Source organism: Trachinotus anak, unplaced genomic scaffold, assembly GCF_046630095.1.
Source record: "Trachinotus anak isolate AG129_WGS33_773 ecotype Australia unplaced genomic scaffold, CSIRO_AGI_Tana_v1 ptg000004l, whole genome shotgun sequence".
NCBI classification, from domain to species: Eukaryota; Metazoa; Chordata; class Actinopteri; order Carangiformes; family Carangidae; genus Trachinotus; species Trachinotus anak.
In genome coordinates, this window is record NW_027273855.1 from 19,222,223 (window position 1) to 19,231,553 (window position 9,331).

The 9,331-nt window shown below is 40.0% G+C and overlaps 1 protein-coding gene across 4 annotated transcripts; it reads right to left on the reverse strand.

The window, feature by feature from the left end:
• Nucleotides 1–420: 420 nt before the first annotated feature.
• On the reverse strand, nucleotides 421–7,532 carry spo11 (SPO11 initiator of meiotic double stranded breaks). 4 transcript variants are annotated; one of them, XM_071476711.1, is made up of 13 exons: nucleotides 7,117–7,517; nucleotides 5,785–5,898; nucleotides 4,898–4,986; nucleotides 4,430–4,496; nucleotides 4,192–4,300; nucleotides 3,745–3,831; nucleotides 3,394–3,430; nucleotides 3,040–3,149; nucleotides 2,803–2,902; nucleotides 2,392–2,429; nucleotides 1,907–1,983; nucleotides 1,386–1,497; nucleotides 421–765 (listed from the first exon to the last, which is right to left on the reverse strand). In XM_071476711.1, exons 1-13 carry the CDS (start codon nucleotides 7,227–7,229, stop codon nucleotides 646–648), a joined length of 1,173 nt encoding a protein of 390 aa, XP_071332812.1. In that variant the 5' UTR covers nucleotides 7,230–7,517; the 3' UTR covers nucleotides 421–645. The 4 variants fall into 4 exon arrangements, with proteins under 4 accessions (XP_071332812.1, XP_071332813.1, XP_071332814.1 ...); XM_071476712.1 differs by lacking the exon at nucleotides 3,745–3,831 and having other exon boundaries at nucleotides 7,117–7,532; XM_071476713.1 differs by lacking the exons at nucleotides 3,040–3,149; nucleotides 3,394–3,430 and having other exon boundaries at nucleotides 7,117–7,523.
• Between the last annotated feature and the right edge of the window lie 1,799 nt (nucleotides 7,533–9,331).

The following is a 9,331-nucleotide window of genomic DNA, read 5'->3' on the forward strand; positions in this document are numbered from 1 at the left end:
AGACAATAAACACCCAAAATATTTTACCTTTGCAATGTTCTTTTTTTCCTAAAGGTGTCTGTGATGATGATTTAACAACATCAAAGACAGAGCTGATCTGTCTCTACCTGCTGGAGAACAGATTATATAAAGAAGAACAGCATGAGCTCTGATTTGTTGTACATTAATGAATGAACAGCCACACAGGTACACTTTCAGTAGAAGACCATTCAATAATCATCGTCATCTGCTCACTCATAGTCTGTGCTCCTGCTTGTATTGTGGTGTTCTGTGGCTGAAAAACATGTAAAACAATGCCAAGACAACTGTAAAGTAATAAAACTGGCACAGTGTGTTTCAGGACTTTGCAACAGCAGGTCCAAAAGCTTGGGAATATAATCAAGGCCAACAAGAACATAACGGCCAACACCATGCTCTGACTTGTCAATGGGACTACAGTGGTTTTAATGATATGATGAGACATTTCTGAAACACTGTTAGAAAACACAACCACACCCTCATTGATAAATACGCAAAGATCACAAACTGAACTTTTTTTTTTTTTTTTCTGAAAAGGTTTGGTAGGACAGTTGAATAGAAGATGTCTTAGGTTTGCTATCTGCTTCAGCAGTTCCCTTTTCTTTCCACTAGGTGACAGCCTTGTGCTCATACCCAGCCTCCGTAACGCAACTTGTTGGGCAGGTAAATGCTGGTGAGGAAATCGGGAGCTATGGCTGCCAGGGACTGTATTTCAGCCTTGACCCTGGTCTGCTGCATCAGTTCCATCTACAACAAGAGCAAACACGCAATTTTAAGGGGCACGAAAGAGGAAACTGTGCAAACAAGCATAAATCATCAGCCTCCACAACAGAGTGGCTATTCTGTATCCTTAGTATCAGCGAGCTCAGTCCTCTCACACACATTCTTCTGCCATGTGTCACATGAGCAAAATGTTAAAAGTGTGTAAACTTCTGAAGAACACCACTTTTTTCCTTTTGAAAAAGATTTTATCAAACAGGCCCACAGAAGGTGAGTGTGGCAGGTTAGTGGTGTACAAAATTAACATTCACAGCATCATCTTTTTATTGATATCATAGTTGGAAAGTCCCATCATAAAGGTTAAAACTCATGTTCATCCAGTTAGGTCAAATGTTTTAAGTGCTTCAGTGCGACATTTAAAAAACAAATGGCAAAGGAAAAATCTCAAGTATCTGAGATCTTTAAGATGGAAATAAAATAAACAATAACACTGAATCTTTCAACCCTACGACTTGGTATGTTACTCGACATGACATGTTTAATCTATTTTCCTTCATCACACTTTATTGAGCTCTCAAACACAAATTCCAATGCAACTTGTGCACCCTTTCCCCTCTTTCTCTCGTCCCTTCATTTTTTTCCCTCACCTCTTTCTGCCAGTCTGGTTGGCTGCTTAAATACGGCCTTTTAAGGAGGCTACTGAGTTTGCTTTCATCTCTCTTGGTGAGGGGGATCAAGGCATCCTCAGGAACCCACAACCTGAGGAATGAAACGTTGATTCTACTACACGTGACCAAATTAATTTCCTGAAAATGACAGTAGGCAGAAGGCAGTTCTGTTGATGGATGTCGCTCCGACAGCACGTTTCCTCCCATTTTCAATGGACTCACAGTGAGGAGTCATTATATGTATGTTTAGTGGGAAACATAAGAGGAAGAACTGTATAGACTACAATCAAAAGTATGTCAAAAAGCCCTTTTGGCCTAAATTTGTTCAAGGGGATATATACTTAAAACTCAATATGCTCTCAGAAGCAGTTCCTTTAAGAAAAAAAAAAGTGAGGGCGACAGCAACAGAAACCAAAACAAACAATCTAAATGTCCCCAGAATATAATCCCAATTAGAGGCAGGAGGAGGAAGTAGGAAGTAGCGAATGTTGAGTCCAAACCTCTGGAGGTCAGAGGGGAGGAGGCCTAGCCACATAACGCTGGGGACTGTCAGACTGTGGGCCTCAAACGACATGGCCTGTGGAAAAACCCATGCACACACAAACACACACGCCCAGTCACACACACAGACACATGTCCTGCTTATACGCACAGTATATCTTAAGTAAATACACAGATAATCAGCACCGCGCCTCCATAATGTAGTTATACCCAGCATATGTTCACAATGAAGGTAATGAACACAGGGATGATTACAAATTCACAGTGATCAACAAAGACATTTCCACACAATCACTCAACATTTTCACCCCATGCCATGTCAGTTTAAATATTCTGAGATGGATGATCGGTCCATTTTTTTTTTTTTTTTTTTTTTTTTTTTACTTAAAGAGGGGCATAATTACATATTTCTAACAGAGAGACACTGAACAGGCCACACCAGATAATATACAGTACAGGAATAACTGGCATTGGCGGGACTCACCACTGATCCGTACTTGTAGATACACATGATCTCAATGCCTGGGAAAATGAGAGGGAGAGGGAGAGACAGAGACACGCTGCAATCACCAACATACCAGAGCAATTATCCTCTAAGATGTGTGACGGAGCTTAGAGCAAAGTAAAGCATTACATATGTGTCTCGCCATGCAATGGGAAAAATGTCAGAGGTATGGAGACATCCCAACTGGACAAGATCACGACAACGGAAATAACAGCCAGACAAGGCGCCATGACAGGTGCTAACATCTGCTGGCTTAGTTGGGCATGCAAAAACCTACTGTGCGTGTGCAGAGATGAAAAGAGAGTTGTGTGAGTGTTATTAAATGTGTGGGAATATGTGAAGTATGTGTGGGAGGTGAAACTGGTTTGCACTCAGACGGACGATGTGTACCATGAGGATCAGCATCCACCAGAGCAAATATGGGGATGTGCAGCGTGTCCCAAAGCTTCCTCACCATCAACCTGCTGTTCACATCTGGCACGCCTTTACCCTGATGCACACAAACACATCTGTCATGTACATAAAACACTGATACTGCCCTTTTTCAGAAGAGACATGAAAATGATTCATGTCAAATTAAAAAAAAAAAAATCACCAAAAGTCAGTGGGAAAAAAAAGGAAACACACAGTGATTATGATGCAAGGACAGAGCTTTGTGCAGAAGTCGTCATCCAGCAGTCTCTGGAAAGTTGCATCCTTCTCAACTATCATGACAAATTTTGCAGATGATACAATATCTGACCATGGTCAAGGAAAAAAATAGACCCTGCAACCACATAGTTTTTTCTGCATACAGAACAAAATTGTGTATATGTGTGTGTGTGTGTGTGTGTGTGTGTGTGTGTGTGTGTGTGTGTGTGTGTGTGTGTATGATACAATATGACATTCCCAGAGTAACAACAGTGAAGAAGAATAATAGCTGGAACAGTACAATTTTTCCTTATGCATAAACAGTAAAATCTCCAACACCAGGAAGGATACTTCTGATCCCAGCAATGTTTGATGACACTGCAACAGCCTAAAACAAAACACAGACATAAAAACTGGTTGATCCAGTGGAGTTGTTGACACCTCATGGTGCTGTAGAGCAACGCTCGCATCTTGTTTGTATCACATGTTCTACAAGCACAAGCAGCAGAGATACATATTCCTGCCGACCGTGGTGGGTGTTAAGTTGGTACCATACAGTCTATGTTTGGTGCCTGTGGCAATGTGCCACAAATCAAGTCTTGAAAACATTTTAAAAGGAGAGACAGAAAAGTGGTGAGACAAATTATACAAGTAAAACTGTTTTTTTAACAATGATAGTTGGTATCTGTTGGTAGGATTTACAGCAGAGCTGGAGTGGCAGTCGATCCTTGTGCCGTCCTCCTCCATGTAACGCAGATCACCTGCGATTAATCCCTTGGACGTGGCCAACTAGTGACGTAAAAGTTAAACACACTTAATGTTAATGCATGCTCATATTAACACATGCATATAGTATATACACATACTTCTGACAGTGCCTCTTTGAATTCAACGTTAATCCAATTTCTGTTTGATCAGAGGAACCATATTTTTTTCCACAGGTGTTTCCTGAGACAAGAAGCAGAACACAATGCTTAAAATACCGCACTAAACTAACAGATTTCATCTGTGGGTACTGAACTAATAATAACAAAGCAAATCCAGAGGAATTTTGCTACAAGGTCTTAATGTCTGAGGTCTGCGTGTTCTGCCATGAAGACACATTATATATAAACTGTTTCACACATCAACATGGACATGCACGCTTACCACATGAAGTGATCTGCGAGGAACTTTTAGCATGCAGGAGATATCATCCACAATACTGTCAACAGCTGTCTGTGAACCAAACAGCTGTGTATTGTTGTAATAGATGTCTCTGTGGAAACAATATGTAAATGTTCCTGAGAGCACATTTACCAATAACCAAGGAAAAAAGAATGTGAAATAGATTTGGCTTTAGTGATCACTTGAAATGTGAATTGATGGTGAATTGAAAACAAATAACCTTTTTGTGGCATATGAGTTTCTCTGCACAAGTCTGTAGATGACTGAGAGAATCTTGAGAATCTGTGCTTTTAACAGAGGAACAAATACAACATTTATAACTCTCATGAAGATTAAACACTAGATTCACTATCATGAATTTTATTAGATATCTTTAAAGGGCTGTAGTGGAAAAAAAAAACATATTCTGTTCTTAATTTGGACATCCATGTGGTAAATCGACCCTTAAAAGGCTCTTTCAACATGTTCTGTCTCTGCCAATTTGTCACCTAAATCTAAGTCTGACTTTTACTGCCGTTTGTGCAGTTGATGCATATGTTCACAATCAATAGAAATGAAAGCCACATGAAGTACACTACAACTGTAGAGGTTTTTTGACTAAAGGGAATGTCTGTTGTCAAGATCAGCAAAGTCGCATAAGAGGCAATAAGAGAAAATAAACCAAGTGAAGATGTGAGTATCTTCTCACCAAATTTGGTGACAGACGAAGGACAGTCGCTCCTAATGATGCTGACAGAAGGCCCCGAACTCATCTGAAGCCCGATGGCACTGTCAAAACTTAAGTGGGGAGTAATGAAAGAAAACTTATGGAGGTTCAAGTGAAAAAAGAAGGGAAGAAAGAGGCCATTAGAGAAATCCTCACAGACTGTGTGCGCTACATTTACTTTTACAGCTTTGAAAATCAGCTCCCACCTGTGAGCCATCTAAAATTCCCCACACCCTGAGGGCTACCTATGAGACGGCCTCCCTCGCATGTCACTGTCCTGATTCCTCCGTGAAACTTTTGGCGCTCTATCTGTGGGATTCTCACATTTGAAAGGGCTAAGTCGGAATATGCTTTAAGCTGCGGCAAAGTTTGATCTGAACAAGACCAGACAGCCTGCTTTGTTCAGAGCATAAGGTCTCTGCAGCCTAGTCACATTAAAGCCCTTTAAAGCAAATTTGTGTTTGAATGTGTGTGTGTGTGTGTGGATCAGTGCATTTCAATTCCTTATCACTCTGTCATTTTCTAAGCTCAGGAAGTTATTTCAACTTCAGAGTCACAAGTTTTAATTTTTTGGTTGCCTGTGCAGTATTTAAAACACCCCTTACACAAATTCAGAGAGGTCGAGTGTGTATTTCCTCTTTAAGTAAATTAAACAGCAATTAGATCATCTTGTGTGGCCTGACCTCCCACAAAAAGACCTATGTAGGTAAATGTTTATTTTTTTCTTTACACAACATGACTGCTTATGTTTATCTCTTAAAGGTCAGGACAGCTTACGCAGATCCCAAAGAGCTAGTGTGTAAAATGATGACAGAGTTCAAGGGAGGGAGGAAAACTTTGCATGGTAGAGCATGTTTAAAACAAGTTACCTAACGTTGGCCCAGCTGGATCTGTTTGGCAGTGCCAGGACAGGGGCCTCACCTTTGGACACACTGGTCACTATTCCAAGGATTATGTTTTCAATACGGATCAAAATTTCCCTGCTGCAAATAAAAGATACAATGAGGATGACAATATATCAAAAGCATGAATGGTGCAGGAGTCAGCCAAATTACCTAAAAACAAAAGAGAGCGATTTCTGCTGTGCATGCTGAAAATGACTGTGGCAATAGCTGCCAAAAACCTAGCACAGGGGCCACTTCAGTTTCAACAATATCAATATATTTATATTATACTGTATGATACAGTTTTTTTAGAGAATCTGGGAAACTGTTCATAGACAAAATAATCAGACTGAAATGATTGTTCTTTATGCCTGACAAACATATTTCAAATATCGCCATAAAGCAGTCCTGTACATTGATTTACAACACTACCCACAATGCTCTAATGCATCCAGAGGTATGAAAGGGATAGCTACCATAGCACAGTGTCTACTTGTTGCAAGGTCTTTGATGGTGGACATATTACGTAGTCTCATGGCTGGTGCATTGTTTTGGTCTCACTTGTGTACAAAACTTTATCACTATATCAATAAATATGATATGAAGAAATCTCATTTTACCTGATTCATCTAATTGTTATTTTTACCAATTTTTGAGTTTAAATATGAAACATGAAAATACAAGCAAAAAGCCAAACTTTCTGAACTGATTATCTACTCTATGTCAAACAATAAATTTCATCTATTACTTTAGCTGAATGTGCCATCAAAAAGATGGAAACAGAACCTGTAATATTTTAAGATTTCCTTTAATTTATTTTTCTCCTTTTCTTTTTTCATCCTGCCCTCCCTAGTGTGTTTGTATTTTATTGATGGCTGTACATTTGTTTGTCCAAATCCAGTTTATATATGTACATGTGTACCAACTGATTCTATTCAGATTTGTTACACACATAACCTAATGGATATTTTATCCTAAAAAGCCTAATCTGATTATATTTTTAGCATGTAAGGTTAGCATATGTCTAGATAAAGGCAGGTTCGTGCAGGATAAACAGCTAGCTAAATAGCTATAATCGGTAACATAATGCATAGAAAAGGTGCTAGGTAAAACTAGGTAACTCGACTTTGACAAACTTAGTAATTACACCTAGTTATATTATAACTGAGCGAGTGAAGTGCCAGCTGTTTTACACTGTCATTTTGCGGCTGTAGAGTCCTTTAGAACAAGCTAACAAGCTAACATGCTAACAAGCTAACAAGCTAACCTTGACCTAGCTTCACATCAACTACTCCGGCAGCAGGTGACTGAACTTACCTGCTGACTGGTTCGTCGTCAGGCTGGCAGTCTGTCATGTCCTCCACATTGTTCAGCAGCTGAACACGGAGTTTGTCGACTTCAGAAAACTGTTCTGCCGCCTGGGACGCCATCACTTTATGAATTATTATTATTAACCATTAAGTTATTTACCTACACCATGTTCCCGCCTAAGGATGCCGTGGCTCGGCTGACTGAGCTGGTCGGATTTCCGGTTGGAAGAATTCACCTTGTAATGTTTGTTTTTGTTTGTTTTGTTTTTTTTGCCATGAAAACTGAATATGAGTTTGATTACTCCCACTAAATGTACACGGTAAGACGATATTCACACTATCATATGTTTCCTATTTCTAAACGGGATTCAAGTGGAAAAAAGCTATAGAATAGGCCCAATTTGCGCCGCGCATACATGAGGGGGTATTTAAATATTCTGCTTTGTACAATTTTGACCTAGGTTACTTTGACTTAACATTTTCTGCTACTTGACTACATTTCAAAGGTAAATAATGTACTTACTTAAGTCAAAAATCGTGCATATCAGAAAGACTAATTGGCAGGTGCCTCTTAAGCATCTAAAATAAAATCAATAAAATGCATCTTGCATGTTTGTTGCATCAATAGTTATAAGTCAGTAGCATACTATTTAATAGTATAACCCTGACATTTTGCCTTACTTTAAGTTAATCTTTGTTTATGTACATGTATATTAACTCAAGTAACAATTTCAATGTTTTTTTACATCTTAAACTTAAGTAAGCGACCTGAGCATTGTATATATAGGCCAACTATACAATGTGTGTATATATACAATGGATGCTTTTCATTTTGATGCTTCAAGTAGATTTTGAATGCAGGACATCATAATAAAACAAGTTTATTTTTTGCTTTTTTTGGTCAAATCTTCTCCTCTCTCCTCCGGTTGTGAATGCAGAAGTACCTGACTAAATAACCTGCAGTAAGTATTGATGTCCTGACATGCACAGAACAGCCTGGAAATGACTGCAAGAGGCTACCAGTCTCCTTCTTCAAGCTAAAGGTCAGTGCACATTTGCAAGCCATGTCCATTAATAACCAGGGCTGTGTGTGGGCCAGTTAGCACCTCATCGGTGTAAGGTAGAAGGCCTGCACTAGTGGTGTTTAGAAAAAACCCTGTTAGCACCCTCTGCGGCACTCGGTAATGAGACCCTTTATATGATCTTGCTGATACTTGTCCAAAGGTGTGTCGACTGTATGTGTGTGTTTCTGTTTGCGTGTGGCGGTTTCAGTAGGGTGGGTGGGGAGTAATTGGATGTGGTTAGAGTCTCAGAGAAACCAAATTTATATTGTATCTGTCAGCCATGTGGAAGTGATTTTTAAATATAACTTTGATGATGGCAGCATATAACGATAATGATGGTCAACATGTGTTTCGGGGCTCTATAAGGTGCTACAAATGTTGCTCATTCTTTCTGTAGCAGTTCATTTTACTGACACAGACAGTTAATGACTAATTACAGCTGTTTTAGGCTCCAAACATCACAATAACATTAAATAAATACGATGCCCTGAGGAAATCCCACATATTGCTTCATCAACAACCCTTCAAAACCTGTTTCTGTCTCTTTGTTGCATCATCTTGCAGTCATGTCACTTTATTGTTAAAACAGAGACATGTGCTTAGATTCTATAACTATTAGGTCATCCAGAGTCCCCACCTTTCACAATTGCTGGCAGGCATGCTGTGTGTGTTTGCGGAGGCACTGCAGTCTTTCTTTCACAGTGTGAAGTCCTGGTCAGAGTGTGTGGGAGCCAGGATCTAAAGAGAAGAGGTCCGTGCCCCTGACCTGACCCTGAATATTTCCTAATGTGCAGCTTTACCAAAGGTCTCCCTTTCTCCTGAGTGGCTTTGACAAGCTGCTTCCGTAGTAATGGCTCTTAATTTCTGAGTAATTGCTATCTCTTAGTGATGAAGGACAACCCCTCACCCAAACTGAAAAAAATCTTAATATGTGGAAGACCACAGGTTGTGAGGGTCCTTTTTCTTCTCTTCCAGACCCCTGCTGTTCCTTTGGCCTGGGAGAGATTTGTGTCGAGTGTGAGGCCCTAACCTGAGGAGACAGAGTGCAACGAGTCATGTGCTTGTCTCGGGATGAGTGTTTGTGCTGGGCTGTAGGGGGGAACATGGGGGAAGTAGAGGCTGCAGGGTCAGAGGAAAGAGAGGGTGTGTGGGGGGGGG

Bases quoted from the DNA above. Each gene is read 5' to 3' on its own strand.
- spo11 (XM_071476711.1), bottom strand. From the start codon at position 7,229: ATGGCGTCCCAGGCGGCAGAACAGTTTTCTGAAGTCGACAAACTCCGT. The intron at 4,301-4,429 runs GTTATTTGTTTT...TTGTTTCCACAG, and splicing joins AACTCATATGCCACAAAAAG to AGACATCTATTACAACAATA. The intron at 2,903-3,039 runs GTGTGTTTCCTT...TGTGTGCATCAG, and splicing joins GTCCTTGCATCATAATCACT to GGTAAAGGCGTGCCAGATGT.